Below are 15368 nucleotides of genomic sequence, written 5' to 3'. Positions count from 1 at the left end.
AACCCTCTATGGATGTGCCTGGATGTGACTTGTCTGTCAAAAACGAGTTCGTCGAGGTTATCATCCTCTTTGACCCGTTAGAAAAGAATATGGTAATGACGTTGTGCATTTCAACTTTCTTTCCCGAATATTGCACTCCAAAACCTTTGGTCCAAAGGTTTTTCCATGCATGTTCTGTCATTCATGATTTTGAAGCCAGCCTCCAAAACAGGCAACCCACGTTAAACTGCAGTCCAAGGCTGCATTGCAGACTTTTCCCCAGATTCTGGATTCGTTCAATTGTGTTTTCGGTCATGATGTACACTGTAGAGTGGAACACACGCACTAGTGGCGAAGTCGAGACTTGCTTCAGCTGATTCTTCGAAAACAGGACCTAGCCTCTGGTCTTGCAGTTTGAGAACTGTTGATTAGATACTGACATTGACTAATCACTTGCATGGCTGTTCAAAATGGACCCGCTGCAAAGGCAAAGGTTGGGCGATGGGTTGCTCGAACAGTGCATGCAGCAATTGAGGGCATCGCATTTCTCTGGACTGTTCCAGGTATTCCAAGGGCGATCTGCAGGATGCATGCCATCTAATAGTTGTTGCATTATGGTGCTGTCATTCGCCGGCTATATGCGGGCAAGAGGGAAACGAGACCCACCTAAAAGTCACCGACACGCCCCTCAACCATCTGGTGCTCCACAGGATTCCGGGTGTTCCTCGCCGCCAACAGCGTGGCTCTGTGCTACTTCCTCGGTCCCAAGAAGTCAACAGCGGTGGCCTTGAACAGTGCCCTGCTCTGTGCTGGCGGCAAGTTCGTCCATGTGCTCTTCACCACTGCGAAAGAGAAGGTACCTTGTGTTGTTGCATTACAGTCCAATTGCCTTCCATGCGTTTCTCTTGAATCTTCTTCCCTCTCCAACCCAGAGGTGGTATCACTCCTTTTGTGCTGTAGTACCCAGATGACAAGCAGGAGTTGGGATCCATCTGGGACTACAATCCTCCCAGCGACATGGCCGGTTCTGGCGCTTGGGTGGTGTTGCGCGAGCTGGCCACCACCATGAACAGGTACAGTCAGTAACCTTCTTGCACGTGACAGACTTGGCCTGCTCATGTGTACAGCAAGGGGTGCCTAGCAACAAGCATGCTACTGCCTCTCCTCCTTCATGCTGTCTGCACGCTACAGAAATTTACAAGCAGGGGAACAGAATTATCATCCGAGGTCAATGGGAGGGCATTGAGTGAGAGCATGAGTGTGGGCGAGCAGTGCGAATGAGGTCTTCCCAGAGCTGAAGGATCTGGAGACGCTGCCCATGCATGACATGGCCCTGCGGCTGTGCTTTCTCTTTGACCACTATGACAAGAACCCAGTGTGCGAACACATCAGGTGTGTGCTCTCTGCTATATGCATATCTGCCAAGTATATGCTGTACTACTGCTACTTGTCAAAGACACAAAGGGTTCTGCATGTAACGCCTAATATTATAGTTCTGATGACATGCTCATGCATGCCTTCTTTCTCGACTGCAACGACATGCATTCCAGGACCTTCTTCACTTCACAGTCCTGGTGTCCCGGCATGCTCACCTCAGATGTGTTCCAGGCATGAGATGCCATGGCGCCGACTACCGATTTTATGCTAGTGTGTTTTGCAGCAGCAAGGAGTCTGTGGATGAGACGAAGCTGGAGCAATTGGGGGAGATGTTGTGGTATGCAGACATGGCGTACGAGGGCGAGTCAGAGCGCACGCTGCATGAGCGGCTCACAAAGAAAGGTGGCCTGCACTGCACATACCCTTAATGCCATTAATTTAAGCCAGGCTTGCCTTTTGCACATGCCTGCTGTGCATGCTGTAATAGGTAGCCCTACCTAGAGGTCATCTGGTTCATGTGGCCAGATGATTATGCGCAATATATTGGGATGGTTAATTCCCTGGAAATGCTGGTTTGATACCCTTAACAGGCCTGATAAACTCCCCAAGGATCCCTTCTTGACAGTGCTGGTAATGTGCACATATCTGCACAGAGTGTGGCCCCAGCATGCTTGCTGCAGCTTGCAAGGAACCAATTTTATCATATCTATTGCTTCTGCTCAATATGTGAGTGAAATTTTGCTGTCACCTCCTGCAGCGCTGCAGCGATGCCAGCCATGTGTTCATGAAACCCGTGCTCAAATTGTTGAAATAAGGCATTTGTCTGTTATTTGTGCAGGGTTTGGGCTGGCGCATGTGAAGCTGACATCCACGTGGGCGGAGCACTGCCCGGCCTACTATGTGGCGCTGAATCTGCAGGACAAGATCATGCTCATCTCTGTGCGTGGCACTGCGCAAGTGGAGGACGTTGTTACTGACCTGACTGCCTTGCCCAAGGTGTTTTCCCCAACCTAAGCACAATTTTCATGCTTGCCACAATGTGTCCTGCAAGGGAGCTGTTTGAGTGAAAGGCCGCTAAGATTCTGCTGGGGCCTCTCTGGATTCGTGAGTTGTAAGATAATTTGAAGTGTGGAGCTCTTGAAGGTATCTTTCTCAAGGGGTGCACCTTTCCAATGCTTGTCAGGAGTCTGGCTCAGCTAACTTGTCCTGGGAGGGTGTCTCTCGTTGTGCTGGACTTAGTCAGAGGTCATGAGTAGTGGAATACATATTGAAGCTCGGAATTCTTTCAAGGTCCAGGGGTTCTGATGCGATGGGAAAATGCCATGCGACCCTTGAAGCAACTGGGTGTGCTGCAGGAGTTTGGTGACTCAGGGCATCTGGTGCACAGCGGAGTGCTGGCTTCAGCTGAATGGCTCAGTGACAGGCTCTCCTGCATTGCCCAGGTGGGCCTCTGATATCTTGATCCACCACAGCCAGATTGGCTCATCGTTACTGTAGTCACCAGTAGTCATGGCAGGTCACTCTTACATCAGCAAAAGTGCCTGCAGCTGTTCTTGTTCTGTGATATGATGTGATGGAAGCTCCCAATGTTGCAGGGGTTGCATGAGGCTGGCTACAAGATTTTGACCGTTGGGCATTCTCTAGGAGCCGGCGCGGCTGCGCTGCTCAGCATCATGCTCAAGTCCAGGTGTGCCCTTCTTGACACGAGCAGTTTTTCAATGCCCCAGTAGCTGGTGCGCCTAGAGCCAAACTGCAAGATGGAGATATCCTGTTCAGATCCGAGCGTGCTGCTTGCTGCGATGCAGCTATGTAGCTATGTCTGACAAGATAGGTCTTACTACTTTGTGGCAGTGCAAGTCCTTATTTTTTGCTTGCTCGGTGCTTGTGACACGTACCAAACACTGCGAAGTGACGCTTTCCAAACTGATCAAGAACTACTGCAGACTGATAGCTTTGCAGCTAGTCAAAAGGCCCGTGCACCGTGCTCATATCTTGTGTGCTGGCACCAGGGGCGTGGAGCGATTGCAGTGCTACGCATTCGCTTGCCCGCCCTGCGTGGACCAAAAACTGGCAGCCGACTGCAAGGACTATGTGTTCTCTGTGGCTCTGCGCCATGATGTGGTGTCTAGATTCTCACCACAGGCACTCGCGAAGCTGCACGAAGAATTGCGCACCTTTGACCTGGAGCCCGCCATGGAGGTATAGCCTCTTGCTGCCAGATGACAGCACCTCCCAAAACCATTAGGCTCTCATCAGCTTGGACTGTGCACATGCAAAGAATTTGTTAAAAATAAATTGTAGTTTCAATTTCTGACGGGATTGCCAAGAATTAGGATTTTCTTAGGAGCCTGGCTTGTGGTAGGACAGTGTCTGTTGAGTGACAAAATAGCACTGAGAGCTGTTTATTATGCACATGCTGCACTATAGGCCTAAAGTCACGCCGAGACGATGTCGTGTTGGAGGTCTAAATTCTTTCGCTTGTGCAGGCCGAGGATCTGCGGCCGGCGCTGCAGACGATGGTGCACATATACCACGTGGTAGAGGCCGTGCAGAACACCAAATTCCCAGGCTTCAGCAAGGATGTGGACGAGGAGGGCCGCACTGCAGAGCAGAAGGCCAAGGAGGGTGAGCACTTCAGTCCTTCTAGCCTTCCCTGCCAAGGAGTGTTGTAGTGACGGGGTAAGGGCCTTCTGAGTATCCAATGTGGACCAGACAGCACTTTCTTGTGTCCCTTCGCAAGCCCCTTCAGATCTTAAACATCGGATCTTTGCCTAGCATGTTTACGTGGCAAACCGGCACGAACCTTCTGGGGCCAAAACAAGGAGGCTTCTTTTCTAAGATGTCACAAAGCTCCCCTGCTGGGGTCGCTCATGCCATGCATTGCCTTCTGTACAGTTGCTTCATGTCCCACTTAGTCTTGAAAATTCAGCACTGGTCATTGAGATCGATAAAACCGGGCAATTTGGGATCAACGTCCGTTTAAGCATGTAGCCCTGGCATGTGCAGGGGAGCAGAAGCGAGAGGAGGTTGACGAGGATGAGGAGACGCTGCAGCAGTACACGCCCCACATCCCCGGCAGGGTCCTCTACCTGCACAGGTGACACCGTTTGGACACTCTACACACATTTGCAGCGCTTCAGGCAATAAGAGATCACTGCTCACTGTAAGGATTGATCCAGCAGCAGAGAGAGGATCGAGCACATGTTGGAAAAGATATCAGCTATCATCCATGTGCAAGCTTAGCAGCGACTGGGGTTACAGGCCCAGGCCCGCAGCTGAGCAGAATGCTTGTCAACAGCTTGTGATTCCAAACATGGGTTTGCGCGTCATCGTTGCCAAGCATTGATTGCAAAAGTTCTGTTTTCAACCGCTGGCGAGACATGGTGTTCTACGCCTGCCAACTAAGATTTAATTTGGCGCTTGCAGGACGGAGGATGGCGGCATTGGGAGGGTGTTAGTGGATGGAGCCTTTGAGGAGCTGCAGAGCATCCGGCTGTCAGCCAGCATGATCACAGACCACCTGGCAAACTCCTACTATGAAGGTTTGGGGCAGGAAAATCTGACCCACAAGACCTTTATTGAAGAGGGGAAAATGCCTGCGCTAGAGGACAGCGGGGGTGAGGAAGGCAAGCGGGGTAAGGGTGAACAGCACGAGAAAAAGGGTGAGGATAGAGAGGATAAAGGAGGGGATGGGGAGTAGGTCAGAGGAATTACACGGGGATGCGAGGTGTGCAAGTGTGTTCGACATGGGAATGGGTAGTTGGCTCAGTGGGACAGGATGAGGGAGTCTAGTATAAGGACTGTTTCTTGTGGCGGTCCAGCAACTTTTAGTTTTGAGGATGCTGCTTTTGAAGTGGCTTTGAATTTGCATTGTATTGTTTCGTAAAAAAACCACTGACTTGTTGCTGTATTTATACTGTGGTGCACAAGTGTGTCCTGCATCGTGTTGACATCAGTTTGGCTAGCTGCTAGTGAGCAGTCAATGAAATTCTGTTATACCGATTGATTAACGGCCACTTTACAACAGTATTAAACGGCACACCTTGAACAGAAGCTTTGCTCGAGGTAATTTTGTTTACTAGCTTCTGTAGAGGTAGATAAATCCAGGGTGTGTCACAGTCTGCTCTATGTATTGCTAGATGACTGATGTGCAATGTTGCAGTGTTTGTGTATGCTAAGTCTGCTTTGGCAGCTGAGGCAGTCTTGTGTCCAAGCAGGCATGCAAACAGTTACTAATCGTCTTGACAGATCACATGAATTCAATCCATCCAACGTTGAGCTGTACTTTTGTTTCGAATATGCTTTTGTATTGCATTTGGGTTCTGGTAGAAGTAGGGCAGAAAATTGTGAGAACGAATTTGCCTTGTTCTGCTTGACAATGCACCAGCATCTTGAAATATATCACATAATTTTGCCCTAAACGTAAAAAGCACTGAAGACACAGATTTCTGAGCTTTTGAAACATTACAAGAACGCTACCGGTTGTTCTTGCAATAGAAACAAACCATTTCAACAGTGAGCATCTTAGTATGGACCAGAATTTTATAGACCAATAAATGCGACGTATGCAGCCCTGCTATCAATATGGAGATAGTTCACTGGTGCTAGGGGGCCTCAACCAAAGGGGAGACAGCTTTGAGCAGCCCTGCAAAGTGCGCGTCAATTCCAGTGCAGTGGCCTCAAAGTTGTGATTTGATAAGTGCTCCTTGCGGTTTGTGGAAACTCAAGCAATATCCCTTATATAGATGCCAGGCATGCCACTGACTAATGTTATGGGACCTTGTTGCAGATCCCAATTGACCTGGAGTATACAAATGATGGGTACCATATCAACAGCTGATATCCCACAACTATATCCACCCTTTGAATGGCCTAACCAGAGGGTAGTAAAGACTAGTCATTAGTACCCGCTGGCCTAACTAGACCGTCAACGGCCACCAGCTGCGCCTGCAGCCGCCGCCGCCGCTCCATCTATTGTAGCAGCATTGCCAAAGAACTTCTCCAAAACCTGCATGACATCACCCACAATCAAACGCTTTGATAGCCAGCTTGCTGCACTTCTGACATTGCTTTGATGAGCATGCACCTCACACTGTCTGGCATGACGCTTGCTGCACATGCCAGACCACCGTGCCCAAGGAGCCCACTCGGCCATCATTGTTTAGGACAACCAACTCGCAGATGAAACCCCAGGGAGTCCATACAAACTCAACTTTGCATGGTTTTCCTCACATTATGTAATCGGTTATGTAAAGGTTACAAAACGCCGCCCACCTTGCTGAAGCCGCCGGGCGGCGGCGCAAATCCGGTCAGCTTCTGGACAGCTGCCTCAAAGTCATTGGTGGCAGTCACGATGCTGGTAATGATGGTTGACGTTGGGTCGGGGGTCGGGGTTGGGGTGTCTTTTGTCACTTTAGCCACCAGATCTGCCGGCGCTGATGTCAGCCCCTGTCACAGCGCAGAGCACATGGTATGAGGTGGAAATCAGTAAGCACCCGGTGGGGAATGGTCTTGCGCATTCAACATGAGTTGAAATCGGTGAAGTAAACTGCAGCGGAGTGACTCCTAAATGCGGACATGCAACCTGTGTGAAGGACACGATCTCATAAGACAGACACCATTGAATCCTGCTGAGTCCCTATACATCTCAGCGCTAGAGAGATCTCATCCTGAACCCATTTCTGACCAAGTGCGCGCATGCATGCGCACACTCCCAGAGCAGATGGTATCGTTTGTGGCCCTCTCAAAATGCACACAGAAATCTGCCAAGCAACTCTGCTCCTCTACACGGTGGTGCAATTGTTTTAATGCAATAGGTGGTAAGGCAGGACATGCACCTTTGGTTGAAAGACATAGAAGAAATCGTTGAGCTTGCTGATGGTAGAGTCTGACATGCTGGAACTCGCGCCAAACTGACCCGCTGAGCTCAGGTCATCAAGAAGCATCTGCCCGAATGCATCGCTCACATCCTGGCAGTAAACCTTGTTGAACTTGCACTTCCCGGCCTCTGCGCGCACAAAAGATGCCTTTCTTCGGATGCCAGCACGCCAAGTGGTCTCTCTGGCCATTTCGGTCATCACAGCACTGCCGCACTGCAGGCAGCTTTAGGCAATATTAAATCTTGGCCCCGGCTGGCGGGGGCCGGTACAAATACTGAGCACCGTGCCCACGGTTGATTGGGTCTTGCTTGGATCTGGCGAGTCCAACAAGGGGTAGGAAATTGGCAGCCTTTACATGCAGCTTGTCTGCAGACGCACCTTGCCTTCGGCAGGAAAAGCGCGTAATAATAATAATAATTTCCGCAAAGGAAGATTGCCTGCAAGGCTGCGCTGTACTTGACTAAGAAGCAGTGCAGAGGGAACTTTCGATTCAATTTCAGGGCATTGCCGCATACCAGACCCTTTGCACACCACAATTCCTTGCCAACACTGCTACTGAGCGATACATCATTTCCTGACCCACGTCTGCTCTCCTCTGAGGGTGGGCGAGGATTCGACCTATGACGTCACGCCCTCTGAAACATCAGAACCTTTGACTTTGAGTTACACTTAGCTATTGGGCTCCACATCAAAAGTGTAAGGGCAAGCTCTCACCAAACTGCTGCTCCAGGAAGAGGGTGATGTTTTTGCCCACAGTCGTCCAGAGGTCATTCTTGGACGATCCAGGGAAGGCCACAGCACCCAACCCCAGGTTTGTCGCGCTCTCTGGCAGCTGTGTATTGAACACGAACTTTCCAGACTGGGCCTGCAAGGCACACGGTGTCAACATCAAAGTTCACAACCCCTCGGAAACTCCCGACCCATTAGGTTGCAGTCAGCCTGCGACAATCAGACCAATGCCTCGTGAATGAGACCCTTCTGCAAGCCAAGCACTAAATAATATTCATTTCAGTCGGTATCCTGAGGCTCCAGCAACAGCAAGTGGTGAGAGTGTCCTCGGATGTGCTGCAAAGCGACTTGCTGTTAGAAACTGCGTGCCTGGACTAGAGGCTCTGGCGCCGGTGCAGGTGCCCCAGGCTTCAGCAGTCCAGGAATATCAAATTTAGGGAACACGGACGCCGGAATACTGTTTTCTGCAGAGTCCTGCATAACAGAGCGCAGCGTGTTCAGCGTGCATGTTAGCGGGCAGCAATATCGTCCGCATCTTTGCCCCAACTTTCCATTCTGGCAGCATCCAACCTTAAGCTGTCTTCGCGAGCTTGCTGCCAATGATGCTTGAAGAATGCAAGCTCCCACAGCCAAGCACAGCAGCTGCGGTGCTCCCCTCATGGCTGCGACGATCCCAACCTGCTGCGCGGTGTGAGTGCGTCTTCGAAGTACTATGGGCAAAGACACTTGTGCATATTGCGTATCCAAAAAGCATTGCACTTTCGCTACGCGCTCAGAACAGTCTCCTCGACTATCCGAAAGGTTTGGCTGTTCCGAGACCACTTCAAACGCACTATCTTATTGACCCTTTTCATTGAAGAGCTGAAGCGAAGACGAGCTTGCCAGAGAATGGCTGCACACTGGCGAGTTGTGCTCCTTGAAGCAGATTTTAATGCTCGATGTCTCATGTCATTTCAAGCCAGGTCCAAGTCAATCGGCAAAGACCTTGACGCCTGCGAGGAATTTTAAGGCTGGCCCAGCGACCCACTCACAACGACGTTTTAAAGGTCTGCAACATCAAATTTTACGAGAAAACGTTCGTTGAAATATATTAAGCAGATACATTTAGACGGCTTTCCAGACAGCATTTTGCGTGGGAAAGTCTTCGAGACGCAGCGAACGATCGTCTTGTAGATATTTGAATCCCTGCTTAGGTTTTTCAACGGGGGTCGAGCCCTAAGACACGGGAGCACACAGGCTTGCCTTCCTCCAGGCTTGAGCTGCTCAGTCCTCCAAGAGATAGGTTGTACTTCAGCTTGTTCCAATGAAGACTGTTTCAGCAGTCATCGTGGCATTATATTGCATTGCGCAATGGACGTCACGACGCACGGGGGCTGCTGTTGTTGCGCCATCACCTTCATTGACACACCTACGTCTGCCTACCGCTGAGGCGCCCTTGGCTGCCGAAAGTTCAAAAGGCTACACCGCACAGGCTCTAGCTGATTCTGTTGACGAGCTACCGGGCTGGGGCAAGCTGGACTTCAAGTTGTACTCAGGGTATGCTTCAAGATGGGCAAACGCTTGCAACACACAGGTGCCAACTGAGATCAAGTGTTATAACAGTGTTCTACTGCATTTACATTTTAAACATCAGTCCAGAAATATTAGCCGCTTGGGCCCTTGGTTTTACTCACTCGTTGCACTCTCCAGGCTAGCAATCAGCAGCGTCACATAGTGACTCTTCTTGTCTCTGTGAATTGATCCTAGTCATGATACCTGTCTGATTATTTACGGATTCTTCACTGGATTTTTGTGACAAAACGATGGGCGCAGCGGATAGTTGCTTCTTGATCTGGCTCATTCACATGCCTTGTACCTGCAGGTACATAATCGTGAACGAGACCGCGGGGCGCGCACTCTTCTACGCCTTTGCAGAGTCGTACAAAAACGCGAAGAGCAAGCCTCTGGTGCTGTGGCTCAATGGAGGCCCTGGCTGCAGCAGCCTTGCCAGGTGCGGCCAATTTATGCAAGGACGATCACCTGTCTGATTTGTGAAAAGTCAGTCGCTGACGATGCGGTGTCCTGCAGTGGCTTCATGTCCGAGTTGGGCCCCTTCTACCCTGCAGCCAACGGAAAGCTTGAAAAGAACCCCTACTCCTGGACACAGGTATGCATCATCACCTGCTTCGGGCCTAGTCTCGCCCTGTCTCTCTTAGTAAGCTTCCTTTGATGTGCTAATGTTGAAGGGCTCATAAATCGAAGGCTGAAAATCAATGTTCAAGGTTTTCTTGCTTCACAGGCAGCTAACATCATCTTTCTGGAGTCCCCAGCATTTGTGGGCTGGTCTTACAGCAACACAACCACAGATGCGACTGTAGGTCAGGCTCTGGCTGTTTCACGTACCAGCTGATGTCATTTAAAGTTGCTGCACATAGTTAGTGTGATTCTGATTTGCGCGCTCTTCATGCAGGGGATAAGCGCACAGCCAATGATGCCCTGAATTTCCTGCTGGGCTTCTTTGACCGCTTCCCTGCATACGATGGCAGACCGTTCTGGATTGCTGGGGAATCTTATGGAGGTGCTTTCACACTTGTTCACGCTTTATTCTTGAAAGCACCATTCACCAGGCTCTGAATCAAGCATCCGGAAGGAGCACCTAACGGCCCTCGACACTTCTAATTTGTGGGCAGTGCCTTGTATTGTCTGCAAGGCAGATTATTCAGCATTCCTTGTAATGTTGCTGCAGGGCACTATGTGCCAAACTTGGCACTGGCAGTGGCAGAACACAATGCTGGCAATGACAACAGCCCCATCATCAACTTCAAGGGCTTCCTTGTCGGTCAGTCATGGCTTTATCCTCCGATCTCCCGCCTATATTCTTCTGCTTCATGCGCCAGACATGCATCTGCACGTTGTATCCATTAAAGAGGGCAATCTTCACCGTCATCAGCACTGGAGGGCTGGAGCCTTTATGATGCCTTCCATGAATTTTGATGCAATGCACCCAAACTTTGGCAGGCATGCAAAATCTATCTCTTCTGGTAGCATGGCTTCTTGGGGCAAGTATGCTGTGTGACGCTTTCAAAGCAATGCAAGCCATTCTCTGAATTCCCCTTTACCGCGCAGGGAACGCGTGGACGGATGCAGAGGAGGACAACAAGGGAGCAGTGGAATTCTGGCATTCGCACGCGCTCATCTCGGACACCACGCGCGACGGCCTCATGAACAAGTGCAACTTCTCACGCATCGGGCCTCTGCAGGTGGAGGCGGTTACTAAGGGCAGCGCCAAGGTGCGCACTGAAATGGATCATAAGTGGATATATCCCCTCATGCCAGGCTCGCTGCACCACTAACACTTTCCGCCATGCTCAAGAGGACCAAGTATATCATTTAGGGCATGTTCTGGTGTCTTCGGGTGCAGTGTTTGGTGCTGTGCCTAGCCCAAACACCGTCAATGACAAAGTGCAGACATTCTTCCCTGTGTCTGCCAGATGTTAGCAATCTGATTTATCTGATTTCCCAAGGCTAGCTGTCATTTAGCCACTTAGTGTGCTTTGCACAGCGGCCCTCACTCCCCTCGCCAAAATGTCTTCTTCCCCTCTTTCTTAATCAGGACGGCAGTTTCTGTATAGCAATCGTTTCTTTGTGGGCATGCGCACAGAGCTGCGATGACTGGGTGAACGACAGCCAGGCGGAGAGCGGGTTTGCTGACGGGGGCATCAACATATACGACATCTACGCTGACGTGTGCAGCCCCGAGCGCGCGTCTGCAGAGGCGAGGCAGTTCGCGCACGTGCTGGGCGCCACACGGGCGCTGACTGAGGGTGACTCATCCCAGAAGAGCACCGCCGCCCCCTTCCAGACCATGGCGCTCGCTGCCAAGGTCTCGCTGCCCGAACCAGGTGATTTTGGCAGACACAGATCTTGCAAGAAAAGAATTCTGGACTTATTGGGTGCCACAGATGCCACAGAGCATTCTCGCAGCTGCAGGTTGCAAGCATGGGATATCCCTACGGCGCATTTGAAACGTAGTTCAAGTATCTTTTCTGATATCTGCATGCACCTGCTGGCAGCACTGCTTTCAAGCACGTTGACCGTCAGACCCAAGATCCAGCTTGGCAAAGCAGCATTGAACCATGTGGGCTTTCTGACTGATGTGCGCTGCTCACAGGGCTGGTCGAAACTTCCAGACGTGTGCAAGTCGGAGCGTCTGCTGAGTCGTTGCATGCAATGGTTGCAGGCAAGTACGACCCGTGCATAGACGGCAAGGTGGAGGAGTACTTCAACCGGCCGGACGTACAGCGCGCTTTCCACGCCAACGCCAGCGAGCACACGCTTCCTTGGGCCTGGAAGGGCTGCTCTGACTATGTCGACTACTCCAGGTAGTGCCCTGGACCTAAGTCCTGCTCTGTATCAAGCAGTGGACTGTCTCCGCCAACTTGGAGGCGGACGTGCACCAGACCTGCTTGGCTGGCATTGCCATCGCTGATCTGCCGGGCATTGCTGCACCCTGCGAAATGGATCATCTGCATGCCATGTTCTCTAGCAGCCCTGAAGAAGATTGGCTCAGACGCGCCATGGCTGATGCACAGCAGCACTTTTCTGGTTCAAGTGCACCGTACGCAACAGGATGCAGCTACACCGGCATGACTGGTGTGAGCAGTGCTGTCGCCAAAAGTATCTGTGCACTGTTTCCGTTGCAGTCGTGAGCATGCTCTGCAAGGTAAGAGCGTCAGAGAGCTCATTGTTTGCCAATTTTTCGAGGAAGCTTGATGGAGAGAGTTTCACACTGTATTGCGCTAGCAAAGGCTGGGAGTGTTGCGCACGCTGACTGGATGCTGACTGGGCACAGGGAGGACCTGCTGTCGTCCATGCTGCCGGTGTACAGGGAGCTGCTGAAGCACAAGCTCAACATCCTGGTCTATAGCGGCGATGTCGACGCCATCGTGCCGGTAAAGCCCAAGCGATCCTGCACGCTGCTCAACCTATACCCCTTGGTGCACTGTGGCCGGGCTACTTTTTGAGGGCATCCGTGCATCCAGGGGATGTAGCTGTGCGTTTTTGCATGCTTTCAATTGCCTTTTCTTTTCTGACCCTGCTGCATGATCATGCCTGAGGGTCTTGCATCTGACACATTGAGGCATGCATATAGCAGCCCGCCTGCAGTCGCTGGCTGCAGGGCAAGCAGCCTTCCCCGCGCCACTAGTACGATGACATTATCCATTTCGCAATCAAACATGCAAAGCCCTGCGCTTGTCTTGATGGGCTGCCGCGCATGTTAACTTACCCCACGCGGATAGGATCTCTGGCTGAGAAACACATCATGACGCACTCCCTTGGACGTTGAGAAACAGAAATTTGAATATCTGGGCTTGTGGCAGGTGACGGGGACGCGGCGGTGGTTGGCGCGGCTGGGACTGCCGGTGGTGCGCAGCTGGCGGCCGTGGCGGTCCGGCACCGGGCAGATCGGCGGCTACTACGAGCGCTACAGCGGACTCACCTTCCTCACCATCCGCGAAGCCGGCCACATGGCAAGCGCCGCCGCTCTCTCTATTTCAATCTTCACCCCACCAGTGTTGCACTCCGTTCCGTGGTGGAAACGTCAGTAGCATATCAGGAGGTCCTGCATTGTGCCCACACCAATATTGCGCCTTCTGGCCTTGAGTATGCATGTGTTTTAACAAGTGCAACTGCATAATTACCCTGTACCATTCAGCATCTATCCAAGCTGCTGATTGCGCGTGCAAAGCACAGGTGCAGCTGCTGCTGGATCGACGTACGAAGCCAGGGGGCGGCAATGATTATAATGGGCCTGGTGATATTTTGAGTGTGATGTGTTCGGTGCAGGTGCCGTACACGCAGCCAGAGCGGGCGTCCTTCATCTTCAAGAAGTGGGTGGTAGAGAATTCCAATGAGCCCGCCTCTGCCGAGGCCTTCCTCTCCTGAGCAACCAAGTAATTCCATGTAGGCAGCTTGCCAGCAGATTTGTATAGCGTCATGGCGGCACAGATCTCATCTGAGCGTGGACAGTGATTCAGCCCAACTGCAGGAGCCCACATTGGTACATCTCGCAGCGAGGAAATTGTACATAGATATCTATGTAGCGATAGCACATTGTACGTTTTGTTTTGCACAAGTACCCTGCAGCACGGCAGTCGACCTGCCAGGGTCTGCTTCGGTGCTGCAGCCTGCGTAAGTTTTGATTCTTGTACAGCGAGTGCACTTCAGTCTTTGTCAGCCTTTGAAGCCACGATGAGGGAATGTGAGTGCTCTGCCCGCCATCTGTTCAAAGTGTGAATAACAAATGCCAGAGGGATTTTGACTGGCTTCGCATCATGCTCTGACCGCCTCGAAAGGATGAAGTTTTGGAGCAGCCAGCGCTGTATTTTGTGAAGGGCTGTCCAGATCTGATCTCTAGAGCGAGTGAGCTTCATTCATTGGCGCCTTCACTATCTGGTTGACACAGTACTAAAAGCGCCCTCGACAATAGCAATGGCAATGGTGCTCAATGTCTAAGCATGCTCCGTGTAATATATATATAATGTCTGAGCCGGTAGTAATGCCACAGCTTGGTGCACTGCACGTGTCAACCGCAAGACGCCCAATGTTGGAAGTGGTCATTAAGCTTCTGCTGCAGCAAAATTATTGGCACGACCAGCCACTTGCAATGACGGTTGTTCAGGACGGTGTGCAAATTCGCACTCATATCCCCTTGCGCAACCGAGATATGTCTTTACAGGCCAGTCAACAATAGCTGCATGGCATGCCTTGGTAGTCGCCCCTAAAGACCACTGTCCAGAGGATTTATTGATGTTTTGTTTTAAGTGTCACACAGGCAGAGCAAGCCCATTCACACATTCAGGAGCACGGCTTGGGGGCAGAGTGATGCAAGGGAGGGCCGTCCTCTGTGTCTGTACAGTGTTTCTTCGACACCTCCCAATCTAGCTTCTATGACAGTGTCGATTGTATTCGGCCCATCAGTCCCATCCTTGAGGGGCTCGTCCTTGGCTGAGGAAATGGTGCCCTGGCAAAGGCAGCACACTGCAGTCAGAATACATCTTCAACATACTATGATGCTGGCAATTTTCCACGGTGAAGAGCAGATACATCAAACATTGTTTGGCTTGTGATCATTATTTGGCTTGTGATCCTCCTTTTAACAAGTTGATTACCGAAAAAATTTACTGATCCTGTCAACAGATGCCACGAGCTGCGTGGGTTTACCTCCGAGTACACTGGCTTTCCCACCAGCTTCTCACTCAACTTGGCCTTTATCGGCGTGAAATCTTTGTAGGGCTCGTAGCCTGGATCTTTTGAAGCCGCAGTTTTGTTTCTTTCCGTCTTGTTGTGAGGCTCATGGCGGTACCCTGGCCGTCACACGCGATCAAAAAGAACTCTGTACAGCCAAAAATCGTTGGATAAATC

General features: G+C 51.1%; 4 protein-coding genes across 4 annotated transcripts; 2 read left to right on the top strand and 2 right to left on the bottom strand.

Moving 5' to 3' along the window:
* Positions 1-436: 436 nt before the first annotated feature.
* COCSUDRAFT_65890 (alpha/beta-hydrolase) lies at positions 437-5569 on the top strand (the record flags this gene model as incomplete). Its single annotated transcript, XM_005647881.1, has 12 exons — positions 437-542; positions 690-835; positions 940-1052; positions 1252-1371; positions 1643-1758; positions 2195-2352; positions 2712-2798; positions 2952-3043; positions 3366-3555; positions 3843-3981; positions 4363-4453; positions 4783-5569. 12 exons carry the CDS (start codon positions 437-439, stop codon positions 5054-5056), a joined length of 1632 nt encoding a protein of 543 aa, XP_005647938.1. The 3' UTR covers positions 5057-5569.
* Positions 5570-6283: 714 nt separating this feature from the next.
* Positions 6284-8624, bottom strand: COCSUDRAFT_41649 (hypothetical protein; the record flags this gene model as incomplete). Its single annotated transcript, XM_005647880.1, has 5 exons — positions 6284-6364; positions 6631-6804; positions 7194-7363; positions 7950-8100; positions 8535-8624. The coding sequence occupies 5 exons, from the start codon at positions 8622-8624 to the stop codon at positions 6284-6286; spliced, it is 666 nt and encodes a 221-aa protein (XP_005647937.1).
* Positions 8625-9808: 1184 nt separating this feature from the next.
* Positions 9809-13552, top strand: COCSUDRAFT_15381 (peptidase S10, serine carboxypeptidase; the record flags this gene model as incomplete). Its single annotated transcript, XM_005647879.1, has 10 exons — positions 9809-9954; positions 10032-10110; positions 10243-10321; positions 10414-10521; positions 10690-10782; positions 11070-11233; positions 11635-11767; positions 12184-12325; positions 12796-12895; positions 13325-13552. The coding sequence occupies 10 exons, from the start codon at positions 9809-9811 to the stop codon at positions 13550-13552; spliced, it is 1272 nt and encodes a 423-aa protein (XP_005647936.1).
* A 343-nt stretch (positions 13553-13895) lies between these two features.
* COCSUDRAFT_33061 (hypothetical protein) lies at positions 13896-14489 on the bottom strand. Its single transcript, XM_005647878.1, has one exon. The coding sequence runs from the start codon at positions 14375-14377 to the stop codon at positions 14168-14170; it is 210 nt and encodes a 69-aa protein (XP_005647935.1). The 5' UTR covers positions 14378-14489; the 3' UTR covers positions 13896-14167.
* Between the last annotated feature and the right edge of the window lie 879 nt (positions 14490-15368).

This window comes from Coccomyxa subellipsoidea, assembly GCF_000258705.1.
Source record: "Coccomyxa subellipsoidea C-169, whole genome shotgun sequence".
Lineage (NCBI taxonomy): Eukaryota > Viridiplantae > Chlorophyta > Trebouxiophyceae > Coccomyxaceae > Coccomyxa > Coccomyxa subellipsoidea.
Note: the sequence above shows the minus strand (reverse complement) of the source record. Positions and strands in the feature narration are given on the sequence as shown.